A 17,381-nucleotide genomic window follows, 5' to 3' on the forward strand; every position below is an offset into this window, starting at 1 on the left:
CACTTTATTAGATTATGAAAATGCAAATATCATAATCACCCCCTACTTAGCATTTCATGCGATGCTTTTCTTACCTAAAACCTAGATTTGCCAGGCCATCATGCATGTGCTCAAGGAGCTCGCAGATCGACCATTTTTGAACTTAAGAACAATAATCGTATCGAGTTACTAAACGTAAGTTTGCATAATTCTAAAATGATAATTAGTAAATAATAAATTGTATTCCTAGGCAATTTGTAACTAGCCGTTTAAAACCAGCTCAAATCGCCAAATACAAACCTAGTTAAGCAAAAACTGAGCGTATTTCTTCGGTGGTTACAAATACGGAAAAATCCTCGATCACGTTGCCAGCAAGGGCAACAAATTACAAATTGCGTTTACTAAAAACGCAGCAAGATTGTTCGTCCATAATTAAACCAGTACGCCCAACACAATGAAATAAAGCTTTGCGTGGTGTGCGTGAAGATCGAGACGTCGATCGTGACTGCAAAAGGGTTTCGGAGCCAACAGATCCCAAACGGGTGTGCCAAAGTCGGAGAAATGGACAACAACTACATCTGCCAGCCGGGGAGCCAAAATTACTGCGTTGGAGCTCCAATCGAAGCTGGGAACCAAACCTGGACAAGTCTCAAATGCAACAGCGCCAGTGAGATCCAGAACACCAGCCTAATGTCGAACGGAATCCCTCAAGCAGTAATTGTTCCGTGCCAGAAGCAACCGTGCGCAGGTTTAGCGAGTTCAACCGTTCCTCACGCACCTTTCCCGTCCGAACTCACAGTGCCCCGAACTCAACTGCAACGAGCCTCGTCCGTCTTCACGCCAGAACAACAACTCAACAAAGTAAACATGCCGAAAAGAACAACAACCCAATCTTTTGCTTTAAGCGAAACTCTCCGGGCACTAGATGAAGAACTGCGCAAACTACAAGAAGAGCGCGCTCGGAGCAAACTCTCGCTCAGACTCGAGCTAACCCGCATTGATGAAAAGTACAGCATTTTGGAAAAGACCACAAGTAATCGCGAACCTGCACAGCGAACTGGTGGCCAAAAACAGGACCCGGAACACCGCGCGCTGCTGCCCGATTCTATTTTCCTCGGGAAGAAGCTGAACGACCAACTTGTCGTTCCCACCTCCATCCCAGGCAACCGTACCACAACGAGAACACCTAGTCGCACCCTCGGCGACACCTGCACCACACGAGTACCAGATGAAGACTCGTACACATCTGATCTGTCGGGCCTTTCCGAATGTGGTGCTCACACTCAGACTGCCGCCTTAGCCAAGACTCTACCACAGCAAGCCAACTCCTCTGCGTTGGCCACCGAACCAGCCACGTTCCAGTCTTCTAGTGTGAGACAAACGATCACTTCGGAGGACACCAACACACGCTCTTTGCTCGATGGGAAAGATGTAAACAAAACACACGCATTGCTGCCGACCCGGTCTTACAACAACTTACAAACGAGACAACTCGGGACAACAGATCAGCTCGAGCAATACGCGCAATCCATGAAGTCTATTCGTCATTTGCTGACCAAGCCGACCGGACAATCCGGGAACTGCCGTAATATGTACCTGCCCAAGATTCGACGAAAGCCTGAAGGACGTGCCACATTCGCGCTATTTGGAGGGCGTAAACGAGATGTATCCAGTTTGCTCAACAAGCGCACCCATCAACTGCAATCAGGTCATGTGATACAGCTGCCTTTTGAACCCTGCTGGGATGCTGGACTGTTTACCAACACAATGGAAGGTGTGTATGTACTGGCAGTCTCTACGTTGAGTGTCGCATTTCCTTCGCTCGACTCGCTGGTCAACAACGATCACCTGGTGCTGCGAGATCGCCTACTCAACCACCACCACCGATCTTTCTTTCTGCAAGAGAGATCGGCCAGCTTCAGTTCTACACACATTCCGCAGTGTGATAGTGATGAACACTCGGGAGTAGTGAGTGCCAACTCAGAGCTACCGATGAAGCGAAGTGGATTCTCGTTGATACATGTACACGACGGTCAACAACAGTGCAAGGGAGGTATTCACCAGAGGAAACATTTTCATCGCAGAATTACCCGGAAATGTGAACCTTACTGGACGTTCGGTGCGATAAAGAGAAAACCAACCTGGCGTCGATTTACCTGGGGGGAGTGTTACGCGCGGAAAAGCGCTAAACGCACCTCGCGTCCTGACCGGCGCATCTCCGATGGCAATCGTGCCGTCAGAAGAAACTGTCAATTAATTGAAAGTCATCTCGCGATGGCAGATTGACGGTGAACAGCTAGGAAACCGATTGGAAGTGCACCTTGTGCACGAACAATATTATTTTGTAGTACCTTTTAGTGAATTTGGAATTTATAACCCATCAGGGCACCCCGTGAAGCAACAGTAAGTTCACTTTATTAGATTATGAAAATGCAAATATCATAATCACCCCCTACTTAGCATTTCATGCGATGCTTTTCTTACCTAAAACCTAGATTTGCCAGGCCATCATGCATGTGCTCAAGGAGCTCGCAGATCGACCATTTTTGAACTTAAGAACAATAATCGTATCGAGTTACTAAACGTAAGTTTGCATAATTCTAAAATGATAATTAGTAAATAATAAATTGTATTCCTAGGCAATTTGTAACTAGCCGTTTAAAACCAGCTCAAATCGCCAAATACAAACCTAGTTAAGCAAAAACTGAGCGTATTTCTTCGGTGGTTACAAATACGGAAAAATCCTCGATCACGTTGCCAGCAAGGGCAACAACTACTTTATTTGCTGTGTTTATCCACGTTTATCCTTTCAATTTTTCATCGGTCCGATAGCCGAGCGGGCTAAGGCGCCAGTCCTTACTGTAGGTGCTGGATTTGAGTCCCGTCGGTTGCAACTTTTTTTTGTGTTTACAAAAATTGTACATGCAGCGTGTAATATTAAGTGTATCTTTTGACGAAGGTGATGTGCATGCTTTTGCTTGCGATTTTACCATCGGATGTTTTGCTGTGTAATAAATGAAATTGATATTACTAACTTTAAAATACTCAGTTTATGCTAAAGAAGTAGGTAGAGTAATTTTTATTGTTGATGTTAGGTAGCATATCCTTTTCCCGGCAAAAAAAAAACAACGTTGTAAACAAAATAGCATGTAAGTTTCTTGGGGAGCGTTCTTTTATTACGTAACGCAAAAAAATCGATTTTTAGACCCTTCCCCCCCGTAACAAAATTTTCATACAAATTTTAAAAAAAATGTATGGAGCGAATCACGACCTCCGACCCCCCCCCCTCCCCCCTAACTGCGTTACGTAATAAAAGAACACTCCCTTGGGACCTTCTGATGAATGTCTTTTTGGCTTCCATGTGTTTATAGGACTTTACGAAAAAAAACTCTGGTTTTGTTGTTTAAATAATTTAGAAAAAAAACCATGTTGAGCAGATTCAAGCAAGCCTGTCAGTTTTTGAATTTAGTCAAGAAAAAAGCCTATCGAATGTTGGGCCCGTATACAATAAGGTTTCATCTCATGATAAAAGAAACACCATTATAATGTTAAAGCGTGTGCTCGATTGTGCTGATAGAATATTAAAATTACGTAACCATGGGTTCTTACTATCAAGTTCAAGCTCAAGTTTTTTTTTTTAAATTAGTTATAGTAAAATGCATACAACATCCAAGATAAATAAGAAAACTACATTTAAATATAATAAAAAATCAATTTCAAATAACATGAGAAATCCTTAGTGTGGTTGTGGTGGAGTCATTTCCAAAATTAGATAAATTTGTTAAAATTTTCTACCTTGTCAAATCGTTGTTGTCGTGCTATCTTGTCGCATGTGCATTTTTGGCCAAATCGACTTAAGAAGGCCATTTTGCGCAGCTCTCAATACCTCACCTTTTAACCCTCACAGATCCCCGAAAATTCGATTTCAATCCTGAGATATTCAATAAAAACCGAAAAAAAACTCCGTGCATTGTTCTCACTATTCATATGGTTAAAGTTTTAATCTTGTCGTGCTATCTTAACACACCCTGAAAATTGGTGTAAGTGCGACAACTGGCCAAAGGGATTTCAGGTCAGAACGCGTTTGAACGCGTTTTTTCTGTTCAACAATTACAATATTACAATTGGAATATTACAATTTGGCAGAATTACGTTTTTTTTAAATATTTTATTAATAAGGTTGCTCTGGCAATCAAGAATCAACATTAACTAGACTTTTTCATGTTTTGCCTTTTTGACTATTTTAATGCAAAATTGCTTGGTGAAAACACTTTTGGTTCACTTCACTTGCGCCAAAACAGGAGTTCATAAATCTTTGCAAGTTTGTAAGAGTTGGTTTTAGAAGCCATAAGCTATGTAAAATTCCATCACAACATCCTTTTTGCCATTAAATTAAGTTTCAAAATCATCCCACTGGTGTATACCAGCCCGGAGAATGTGTCCAAACTTTCTAAACCAAAAACCACAAACATACAGATTTATTTTTAATAAAATTTAAATTTTATAGTATTTCAAAAATATGTGATCTAATAATCTAATCTAATCTAATCTAATCTGATCCTGTAGTATTTCAAAAACATGTGACACCAAAAATACGATTTTTATATTTGGTCTAAATTTCCAATTTCTAAGGATCTCTAAGTTCCTTCATTTCCAACATTTTACATTTTTTTTGTTTATTCGTGGTTTAACTTGTCTGTGGCATAAGTTAGGTCACATATTTTGTGAAACTTTTGCAAACAAAAATAATTATTATCATTTACATGTAGGCTCTTTATGTTACAAAAAGTAAAAAAAATAATGCTTGTAATCTCTTTTTGCAAAAAAAAAAACATTATTAAATAAAGTTTTATTTCACTTGTCATACACGATCAAAATACGTCATTACGAAGACATCACACGCCGTGTCCGAAGATGTTCGTCGTTCGGCACGATGGCCTTTTTGATCTGGTCCAATCAAGTTCGCGTTCCGTGTCATTCGCGTCATCAATGATCAAGCTCCAGCAAAGGTGCTCTTGGGCCACTCTCTTTTGATAGTGACATCGAACGGAAATATGATTCACAAACCGGCTGCCGGCGGCAAAGTATCAAATGTTTCGTCCGCGTTTATTGTAGCGTCCAAATTCATGCTATCTGTGTCGTCATGTTCAATCAATTGAACTATTTAGATGTATTTTAAGGCGAAAGTATACCGACGTGATCGTTGTTAGTACCCTGCTACGCAAGAACGGTTACCTCACTGCTAAGCACTAGATCTCCGTTGGAGATTTGGACGTTCAGCACATTTTTATAGTTAAGTAACGATTAATGGCAAATTATTTGAAACTATTTTTATTGAAAACATGGATATACCATCAACTCAAGCGACCTTTTTATTATTTTTTTTGCTATTTATGACAATTTATGAAGAAAATAAATTTTTGAAAATCTTATCTCCTGTAGAATGTCATATTTTTTTATGTGAAGATTTTTGAAAAATTCACTGTTACTCAAAAAACCCAAAGTCATGATTAGACGTTGAAATGAATTTGCGGTCGAAAAGTATTTAAGTGAAAATTCAATAAAATGTACATGTGTCGAGTTTTTTTTTCGAATATTAAAAAAGTGTCCATCCTCGTCTGTAAATTAGAGAAGATAAGAATATTTTTCTCATTTTTTTATTGCTGCGCGGTTTCAGGTTGCAAGAATTAAAAATTATAAATGGGTAATTCTCTACCAACTCACACGAAATCGGGAAAAGTTGCCCCGACCCCTCTTCTATTTGCGTGAAACTTTGTCCTAAGGGGTAACTTTTGTCCCTGATCACGAATCCGAGGTCCGTTTTTTGATATCTCGTGACGGAGGGGCGGTACGACCCCTTCCATTTTTGAACATGCGAAAAAAGAGGTGTTTTTCAAAAATTTGTAGCCTGAAACGGTGATGAGATAGAAATTTGGTGTCAAAGGGACTTTTATGTAAAATTAGACGCTCAATTTGAAGGCGTACTCAGAATTCCGAAAAAACGTATTTTTCATTGAAAAAAACACTAAAAAAGTTTTAAAAATTCTCCCATTTTCTGTTACTCGACTGTAAAACATTTTAGAACATGTCATTTTAAGGGAAATTTAATGTACTTTTCGAATCTACATTGACCCAGAAGGGTCATTTTTTCATTTAGAACAAAATTTTTCATTTTAAAATTTAGTGTTTTTTCTAACTTTGCAGGGTTATTTTTTAGAGTGTAACAATGTTCTACAAAGTTGTAGAGCAGACAATTACAAAATTTTTGATATATAGACATAAGGGGTTTGCTTAAAAACATCACGAGTTATCGCGATTTTACGAAAAAAAAGTTTTGAAAAAGTTACTTTTTGCGTTTCTCTTTGTTTCGTCGTCCGTGTCTGTCGCGAGTGACGATGAACGGCCATGATCGATGACGACCAACTTTTTCAAAACTTTTTTTCGTAAAATCGCGATAACTCGTGATGTTTATAAGCAAACCCCTTATGTCTATATATCAAAATTTTTGTAATTGTCTGCTCTACAACTTTGTTCAACATTGTTACACTCTAAAAAATAACCCTGCAAAGTTAGAAAAAACACGAAATTTTAAAATGAAAATTTTTGTTCTAAATGAAAAAATGACCCTTCTGGGTCAATGTAGATTCGAAAAGTACATTAAATTTCCCATAAAATGACATGTTCCAAAATTTTTTACAGTCGAGTAACGAAAAATGGGAGACTTTTTAATTTTTTTTTGTGTTTTTTTCGATGAAAAATACGTTTTTTCGGAATTCTGAGTACGCCATCAAATCGGGCATCTAATTTTACATAAAAGTCCCTTTGACACCAAATTTCTATCTCATCACCGTTTCAGGCTACAAATTATTGAAAAACACCTCTTTTTTCGCATGTTCAAAAATGGAAGGGGTCGTACCGCCCCTCCGTCACGAGATATCAAAAAACGGACCTCAGATTCGTGATCAGGGACAAAAGTTACCCCTAAGGACAAAGTTTCACGCAAATCGAAGAGGGGTCGGGGCAACTGCTGTGTGAGTTGGCGGAGAATTACCCAAATGTGTTAAAAAGTTCTATGTTATATGTTCACAGCAACCGAGGCAAAGCAAGGCTGCCTTCCTCTTCTTCCAAAATCTTTGAATTTTTGGACTTATTTCTGAAACATTTGGTTGGATAAGCAGTATTTTAGTTGTAAATCTTGTTGTAGACATAGGTATTTCGAGAAATAAATATGTTTGCATCGTTAATCTAAGTGCGCAGTTAAAAAACGAAAATTTCGTGATTTTTTTTCATCTTTAATATTAAAAAAAATATGTGGGCTAAATGGGTAATGTTTAACCTTTATCAAAAATTAAGACGAGTTTAAAAATAATTGCAAAAATAAGTTGTTTTAAAGAAATTTTTGTTTTATACTAAACGGAAAGAATATTAAAAGAAAATTTCCTGCTATATATGGAAAATCGTAAAGCTCATAAAACATATTTAGGAGTCGTGCGTGTATTTCCATCATTCACTTAATGTTGGCCCATCAGCGCTTTGACGTTCAATTACAGCTTCTGAAAAGTGTTCCCAACTGAAATTAAATTATGAATGGCTCAGTTAGAAGTGAGCAAGCAAGTTTCTATCTTAAGTTTTCCAAAATAAGTTGTTTAAGGGTGCACAGCAACGAAGGAAGTTGTTGTCTTCTTATACCAAAATTGTCAAACTTACGAACCCAATCCTGCAACTACGGGATTGTAAAATTAATCAAACGTTGTTGTAAATTACTTTGCGGACAGTACTTTAGGGGATGAATAAAAAAAAATTTCGATAGTACCCGTAGTTTTGAAGATACTTAAATGTCTGTAACAAAAATCTGGGTGCAAAAGCTCTGGTTGATGTGCACCGTTAAACGTTGACAATCAGAAAAAAATGGAGATAAGGTAATCTTTTAATCGTAAAAGATACAAGAGTTTAAATATTAATATTAATTTTAATTTTAAAAATGTATGGGATAGCTATAAATTTAAACAAAATAATCTTGCTAAGCATGTCGTCGTGGATGTGTTATCTTGCCACTCGTCCATACAAATGTATTCAGAGTTGCTTCAATTGGACTCAACGCTGACGATGTGATAATATTTCTTTTTTATTTTCATTTGTGAATTTAACAAACCACACCGATAACAATCCACATGCATTGAAATGTGATTCAGTATTTTAAGAACCTTTGAATTTTGAAGAAGTCACAATATTCTAGTAATCACAAAAGTGATTCATACGCCGATAACAACCAAGATTATAACACACGTTTATTGTGAATCGGTAAACACGCGTTTCAACTCGTTTTAAAGTGTGCGAATTAATTTAATACTCGACGAGAGTAAGGAAAAGAGAGAGGGAGAGAGAGAGAGAGATAGCATAAAGCGTTAAAGATTACACGAAAAGTGTTCAGAAGCAAACAAACCTTCGCGCGGTAAGGATGGAGCAAATGACCGAGCTTCGAGTGTTGTCACCCGAAAAGACGCCGGTGCACGGAAACGGAAATTTTAGTGGAGATGTGCAATATTCATCATGGCAACAACGCGGAAATACAAAATATCGGATAGTGGCAGGGTTGTTGGGGGTGGCATGTAGTGCAATTGCAGTGCTTGTTATAGTGTTGTTAACCGGTGTTTTATCTAAATGTGGTGAGTTCAAATGGTGATGAAATTTGAAAAGTTGTTGTGAAGAAAATTGGAAAATATACTCCGATTTTCAGAGAATATATACACAACAGTGATGAAGGTTTTGCGTGAAGTGAATAGACATGTTGCTGATAGTTGGTGCTATTCCACTGTGGGGTTTCCCACCTTGTCCTGGCATCTTTCGTAAAACATCTGATCAATTCTGATGCATTCTGAATATAGATACAGTATGTAAAAAAAGTATTTACACCCCTTGGGCACTATGCACATTTTGTGATAAAACATGTAAAAAATTTAAAGTTTGACAGGAACCTAGTACTACGTTTTGTTCAGAAACTCATGCCAAACATTTTGCTACAAAAAGCTCATGAAAAGATGATTTCTATAAAAAGTTATATAACAAATACTATTACGAAAATAAAAAGGTGCAAAAAAGTTTGTACACCTTTCGAAAAATTAACATAAATAATGTTATTTGTTGACAAATCACCATAAATCCAGTCTCCCAACTCCAAATAGGCATCCTTGACTGATTAAAAAATAATTTGGATTGAATATAAAGTTTACTAACTACTTAGTATAAAAGTTTATATAACTCTGGAAATTCTATATAAAACTTATCTAAACTTAATTTTGAAAACTTTTAATTCAAATAAATGTCAATATATTACCATAAAATTGCTAAATAAACATTTTGGAGTGGGTATAACACCGTTTTGGGGGTATTTGTATCGATAGAATAGATTTTTCGTTGGAATTTCGTACCAACCCGGAATTACGTCGTAGGAAAATCCGCCGGCATCCGAACCGGTCCACGATTCACAAGTCAACCTATGTGGAATCGGAAAGGGCATAAAATTTCCGATCTTTTGATACCCATACATCCAGGTTTTCTATAAAACCCACGTTTTTAAATACCTAAGCAAAAACGTTGTTATGGTTTCGTTTGAGCAACCTGCCAAAAATGTATGGAATTTCGTAATTTTTGTTCTCGTGGATCAAACTTACTTTTTGCCCAGGTATTTAAAAACGTAGGTTTTAAAGAAAACCTGGATGTATGGGTATCAAAAGATCGGAAATTTTATGCCCTTTCCGATTCCACATAGGTTGACTTGTGAATCGTGGACCGGTTCGGATGTCGGCGGATTTTCCTACGACGTAATTCCGGGTTGGTACGAAATTCCAACGAAAAATCTATTCTAGCGATACAAAGACCCCCAAAACGGTGTTATACCCACTCCAAAATGTTTATTTAGCAATTCTATGGTAATATATTGACATTTAGTTAAATTGAAAGTTTGCAAAATTAAGTTTAGATAAGTTTTATATAGAATTTCCAGAGTTATATAAACTTTTATACTAAGTAGTTAGTAAACTTTATATTCAATCCAAATTTTTTTAATCAGTCAAGGATGCCTATTTGGAGTTGGGAGACTGGATTTATGGTGATTTGTCAACAAATAACATTATTTATGTTAATTTTTCGAAAGGTGTACAAACTTTTTTTGCACCTTTTTTATTTTCGTAATAGTATTTGTTATATAACTTTTTATAGAAATCATCTTTTCATAAGCTTTTTGTAGCAAAATGTTTGGCATGAGTTTCTGAACAAAACGTAGTACTAGGTTCCTGTCAAACTTTAAATTTTTTACATGTTTCATCACAAAATGTGCATAGTGCCCAAGGGGTGTAAATACTTTTTTTACATACTGTATGAACGTTAGAGCAGACCGGTGCACAGTGGGAAAAAAGGGCCCAAAAAATTACCGCAACATGATTTCGCGCAAACCATCGATTGCTATACACCAAAAGTTTCGTTTTTGCACCAGGAACAATAATCCGATGAAAAATCGCACTGCACGGACCGGTGGCCGGAGTACAGGCCACCGGAAGATCCGGATTTTTGGAAAAAGTGTCAGATTTATCCAATTGTGAACTGATAAGCTTTCTTCTACCATGAATAGTCACGCAAAACAATCCTAGAATATTATTAAATACCATAGGACCCATCGGAACCGGTTCCACCGATCTCCGGTGGCCACATCCGGAACCGCATAAGGAAACAGCGTAAACTAGTCATGCGACGTATCAAACTTCTTGATTTTGGATGGAGAGTATCCTTACCATGTATTTTTAACTCCGGTGACCGGTTCCCAGGTTCTCCGGTGGCCACATCCTAAGATCATATTTGGCAAATTCCTGAAAGCACTCTTGCGACATATCAAACTTCATGTTTTTAAGAGAGGAGTGTATAACTCATGTCCCCATCCAAAATCAAGAAGTTTGATACGTCGCATGACTAGTTTACGCTGTTTCCTAATGCGTTTCCGGATGTGGCCACCGGAGATCGGTGGAACCAGTTCCGATGGGTCCTATGGTATTTAATAATATTCTAGGATTGTTTTGCGTGACTATTCATGGTAGAAGAAAGCTTATCAGTTCACAATTGGATAAATCTGACACTTTTTCCAAAAATCCGGATCTTCCGGTGGCCTGTACTCCGGCCACCGGTCCGTGCAGTGCGATTTTTCATCGGATTATTGTTCCTGGTGCAAAAACGAAACTTTTGGTGTATAGCAATCGATGGTTTGCGCGAAATCATGTTGCGGTAATTTTTTGGGCCCTTTTTTCCCACTGTGCGGTGGCTTCGATTTCCATATGCGTTTTTTTATTTTTGAGAATATGTCAGTTTTTATTCTGCATAGATGCCGTCTGAAGAATGTTCTTGAAATCCTAGAAATTCGCAATAGACTCAACCCCCGGTGGTTGGTCACTTTTTCGTTTGACACTTTTTTAATTTGTACCCCGTTGGTTGGTGAAAGTCAAACTAAAAAGTGACGAACTGTCTAGTGTTTTCAACTCGACCCAATTTCGGGACAATGTACAGAATGGTCTGCTTGACAAATCTGGAGCAACATTTAGAAGAGCATTATCGTACCGCCCTTTTAAAACTTTGTTCCAGAAATTGTGTTTATTGTTTACTTCTAGGCTGTTGATTATTCAAGAAGACACGGTCTTATCGAAATTGGCGTGTCTACTGGTTTATAAAAGATCCAAGGCAAATGTATACGTTCGTAAATGTAACGTTTTTGACGGGTTTTATATGTTTTATTGTGAATCAGATTTATACTCACACTTGTTGGTACTCGCCAAGCGAATGACAGTCTCCGTGGGGCGTCTGTTGTTATTTTTAACTCCGAAATAATGTTGCGTGTAAAAAAAGCGAATGAGATGTTTGTGGACCCACAACCAACATAATCCATGACCGGGTGAGAACAAATTCTCACGAGTATCACTTTTGAAATGGTAACAGTGATTCATCGTGCAAAATCCGAAAGTTCAGCAGAGGTTTTGTCGATTAAATTGAGATATTTATAATTTCTTGTGATATCGAAACAAATGTAAAGTGAGCTATATGCAACAATGTATTTGATTATATTTTTTTTTAATGCCAATCGTTGCATCAACTCATAGGGTATTTTAACCATTAGTGGACCCCCTAGTAGAGCCGAAGCACATTTTTCACAAATTTTCAATATTTTAAGCACATTTTCATAACCTTTTGTACAAAACAATTAAATCTGAAGTCTTTTGAACAATTTTGACTATTTGTTTCATCAGTTATTTGATTTTGAGCAGAAAAATAGTCAATTGAAAAAAAAAATTTTTGCCTGTTATGGACCCCCTTTTCCTATAGTGGACCCGTGTCCATAATCCGATTGTGGACCCGAGTCCACTATAGGCAAACTGTTATTTTTATACCAAATTTAACCGATATTTGATGTTTTGATGCATGGTGTAGGTCTAATGATAGATATAATGAATAAAAGATGGATTTTGCTCACATTTCATCATAAACAAATATGTTTTGTTAACAAATTTGGCTTTAAACAACAAAAAAACCTAACAGATATTTAAACACATTTATTTCCGAAAAAGATCAGAGAAAACGTTTCAAAAACCACTGCAAACATGAAAATAATAAAAAAAGTAATCTTGATGCAAATTTTTCCATATTAATTACATAAATGGTTGACCGAAACTAAATATTAGATTTGTTTACAGTTGCTGATAAAACCACGCATGTTTATTTAAAAAAATGTTTTTTTTATTGATTTATTATTATAAAATATCATTGAAAACTGCAATTATGATGCTTCAGTTAAGTACAATTAACTATAGTTTTGATTAATTATAAATTCTTACGGCTTCAGCTTTTTTGGTACTTTTAACATGAAAACAGCTATATTTATACTCTTAATTGAAAAAAAAAGCGTTTAGGTTGATAAAAACAAGCATTTATTGTATGTTTCAGAGAAACTTTTGCTTGGATACACAATTTTCTTCATTTTTGAAGGTTAAATTAACAGGGGTCCACTTTTGGAAAAGTTTGGATTTTAGTTGTCCTATATTGGACCCCCCTAATTTTTGCTCGAAAATGGCAGTTCTTCGCTATATTTTAGTAAAGATCCTTAAACTTACATTATTTCGACTTGCTGAAGTTAAATAATCAGTCAAAAAATGATTGGATGGTTAATTCAATCATAAAATATAAATGCAGATTTGTTGTGAAAATGCTAGTGGCCATGGCTGATTTCAGATGTCGAACTCAAAACACTTATTTTGGTAAAAAGGACAATTCAATGTCAGTCAACATTGTTTTAAATGATGCTGAACATGCCAAATAAAAGATTTGTAGACAACATCACGCTTGAAATTGTGATTTTATTGAATTTTTCATCAAAAACCTTTCAGAGGGTCCACTATAGGAAAGGGGTCCACTAATGGATAACGTACCCTAGCTGTTAAAAATACAAGAAATGTTATTTTAATTTTTGATCATTGTTAGAATATTTTACTCAAAACACGATCAACGATACTCAAATTTCATTATTAAATAAAAAAAATACCAAAAGAACCGTTCTCTTCAGGTGTTCAAAAAGTTGGAAATGAACTTGAAGTGGTCAAATGTTGGTACAAATTTTCAACAATTTCTTTGCGTTTTTCCTTAGCATAAAATCGGTGTAAAAGGTAAACTACCCTATATATATATAGCTGCTTTTTAAGGCAGTGTCCAACCCACCTTCGCTGTTTAAAGTTTGGTCATTGAACTGTGTTGAGTGACCGAGTTTGTGCTTTTTTAGTTGTTATATAATAAATAAACCCCATGCAAACTAACAAAAATGTGTTTTTTATTGAATTATTGCCAAATTCAAATCCGTTGTCCAAGTCGATCTATTTGCAGTTGATGAAGCCCGCATGCGCTACGTTCCCAGCCGTGTGCAATTTAATCTTGGTTAAGACCACGATAAAGCATTGTGAGCCTGTTTTAAACCCTAATAAATACTTTTTAAATCAAGTTATTCCTAGCGAGTTTTGGGAAAGAGTCTTTGAAGAAGCAATGAATTTGTAATAGACTTAAAAAAGAATTTCAATATTTATAAATTTTCGCCATATTGCCAAACAAATCGAGGTGCTGGAAATCGTAGCCATGTTGAATTTTGGAGCAACAAACGGCGAAAAAGTTTTTTTTTTCGATAAAAGTTTAGTTTTTTTTTGTGATAATTTTAAGGCGCGTTCCATTTTTTCGAGCTATCTCGAAAAAATGTTCGGTAATTTTTTTTGGCACTACTGTAACGGTACATTTCATTGGAGAAATGCAAGTGCTTAAATATATTCATAAAATTATAATCAAATGAATAATCAACTACCATAAGCCATTTAGAATTCCATTTCGCATAAGAATATTTGTCTTTAATCAAGTAAATCAGCATGCTGTTCCCTTTTTGTACAGGCTTTTGGTTCTCTTTGAGAGAACATTCATAAATGCTTCGTGCTTTGTTATAACCTTTAGGAGTTCCTACAGGTTGCCACAAAAATCTTTTCTAAACTAGAAAGTTTTATTCGAGCATTGAAGAGCTTTTTAAAGCATTTATTAGGTACACAATAAAATTATAATGTCTTATGATACTCTTAATTTTTACTCTGGCTAACCTCCTAAAGTAGTCCATTTTAGCTTTATTGCTGATTTAACACTTATTTAACACAGCATGTGGGACTAAAAGGCATCTCGCATACATTTTCTCAGGAATTCTACATAACTTCTCCAAAACTACAGTAAAACTAAAATTGTTACTTGGGATTCGCTGTCCTGGGATCCTTAAGCCTGATCTGCTGCGGTTTGCAATGCACCGCAATGACAGAAATGAAAAACTTTCGTCGCAATATCTACAATGAGCTATTCTGCTAAAATTTTCACAAATTTCAAAATTAAGGAATTGCGATCTGCGGTCTGCGTTTTAAGTATAGAATGGCAGATCCACAGCATTGTCATTGTAGAAGAGCAGATTGGTAAGCATGTGTTCAAAACTATTAGCTATCTACGTAGGCGTGTATTGCGTGTACGTACACGAAAAAGATTTAGGTTAAATTTTGTACCGGCCAGCAAAACAAATGGTGTGCTAGTGTGCGTGAAATTGGGCTTAGATAACTCTCGAACTCACATTCCCAAAAAAAATCAGCATTAAGTGTTGGCTTTCAGAATGTCTGTATAACCCCGCAAACAAGATGAATCGTACCAATATTTCTTTTGCAATGCAATTTTTAGACTTTTAGAACGTTTCTTTCCTACTTTTTTAACGATGTTTCTCAAAACTATACTCAACTTAATTTGTTTAGTTTTTTTCTCTCTAGAATGGATTTATAAATTTGAATATATTTGTTCATTTAGTCTTAATTATTATTAATGTTTTACGTTTTTTAAACAGATTCCAGCAATGCATTCAACAATACCCAAATGACCTCACCATCACCAGATATCTGCGACTATGGGAAATCAACTGAAATTGACATCGATACAAGAATGAAAGTAAGTTGAAATAATACTAACTTAACTTGTTACTCAACAACTTCTCATTATTCTACAGAAGCCATTAAAAACACTAGTTAAAGAATTACTAGATTTGGAGAAATGTGGTAAATATTCGGCAGACCGGATTCTTCATGGCCAAGAGGCCCAGCTTAGTCAGTTTCCATGGATGGCTTTACTGATTAATTCAACCGATAATGTTTGCTGTGGGGGAACGCTCATTTCTGAACGCTTCGTTCTAACGGCAGCTCACTGTGTAAAAGATGTGTAAGTTTATATCGTCTATTAATTAAACATATTTTTTTATATATTTCTTATGTTCTTTTTAGTAAAATTGTACGTTTAGGAGAACATGACATTCTGTCTCAGAAAGATTGTGATGATGATTATGAAGAAAACTGTGCGTTACCGGTCCAGGATTTCATTGTGACGAAAAATGACATAATCCAGCATCAGTATTATAGTCCCTCTTTAAAGACGAACGATATTGCTCTAATTCGGCTGCCCAGTCTGGCTGACTTGACGGATGATCGTAAGTGTACGAATAGTACCAAGTTATTTTTAAATCTTATAAACTTTTTTTTTTGTAGATGTTCTGCCAATTTGTCTTCCATACGGACAGTTTCAAGATTCCCGAGATATTCAAGAAGGTGCGAACATGACCATTGCTGGATGGGGACACACAGAAAAAGGAACATTGTCTAATAAACTAATGTTTGCACCGGTGGTCTTGAGTTCCTTAAGACAATGTACCAATGAGTTCAACAAAATCAAAACGAAGATAAATCTTGACGATCGTCACATCTGTGCTTCTGGGAAACATGGCCAGAACCACTGCGTTGGTGATTCCGGCGGTCCGTTGCAGTTTCCTAAAGTTGTGGAAATAATAAACGGAAGCCAAATTTTAAATCAAACCGTATTTGTACAGCACGGAATAATAACGTTTGGCGATGTTACTTGTGAGACTGGTAGCTTACCAGGTGTATATACAAAGGTCAGCTATTATATTGATTGGATTTTGTACAATATGTTTAAATAACTGCGTCTGTTGATGAACAAATAGGCTGTAGATCTTTTAACACTCAATATTGGGCAGTTACAATAATGAATTACTTGCGAGGGGTCCCAAATTTTAGGAGGTTGTTTTTAGGCCTTATTGTGAACATAAAATTGCTGATCTGTATATCGAGTCACCCTAGTATACATATTTCAAATAAGTTGTTTGTAGGTACGCTAAGTTTTGCATTTAGACCCAAAAACCACAAGATGTGTCATATCGGGCATTGATAGCTTAGCTTTTGATACTGCTCAAGTTGAACTACATATCATTGCCTTTTTCAAGATACTCATTTCAAGAATGTTGTATATTTACTGTGAATGCATTACACTTAAATTAAAATAGCTTATAAGGGTTCAAACCAAAAAATATCAACACATTCAAAGTTTGCAGCACATAACAAACTAGTCGACTTGAATCGGCCTGATATCGTGTAGTCAAAATGAAATCATGCATTACTAGCATTACTGTATGGATAACAAATCACTACCCAAGCATTAGGTGTGTTGGTAATGTTTTGGTCAGACGGTTTATACAATACAAAAAAAGCAAAGCGACGTCAGTTTGTACGACATTAATTTTAAGAAAATATCCGTCTCTGTTGAACCAAGATTTAATCACAATATAGTGTTTGAAAAGCAAGCGACTTTTTTATGTTTTAATTAGGAGAAAGCAACACAATACAAGTTTGTCTTTGACCACTTTTTGATACGATGCATCGGCTTCAATATACAGCAATATTCAAAGTACTGATTACATTAATATTTACATAGCTCATAGTCATTCTCCAGTGCAACTGGCTCCATATACAAAA

General features: G+C 36.2%; 1 protein-coding gene across 1 annotated transcript; it reads left to right on the plus strand.

The window, feature by feature from the left end:
* The first annotated feature begins 8,392 nt into the window (after window positions 1-8,392).
* On the plus strand, window positions 8,393-17,156 carry LOC119767743 (phenoloxidase-activating factor 3-like). Its single transcript, XM_038257115.1, has 5 exons — window positions 8,393-8,645; window positions 15,410-15,510; window positions 15,569-15,777; window positions 15,840-16,042; window positions 16,101-17,156. The coding sequence occupies exons 1-5, from the start codon at window positions 8,438-8,440 to the stop codon at window positions 16,547-16,549; spliced, it is 1,170 nt and encodes a 389-aa protein (XP_038113043.1). The 5' UTR covers window positions 8,393-8,437; the 3' UTR covers window positions 16,550-17,156.
* Window positions 17,157-17,381: the final 225 nt, after the last annotated feature.

This window comes from Culex quinquefasciatus, chromosome 2 (assembly GCF_015732765.1).
Source record: "Culex quinquefasciatus strain JHB chromosome 2, VPISU_Cqui_1.0_pri_paternal, whole genome shotgun sequence".
NCBI classification, from domain to species: Eukaryota; Metazoa; Arthropoda; class Insecta; order Diptera; family Culicidae; genus Culex; species Culex quinquefasciatus.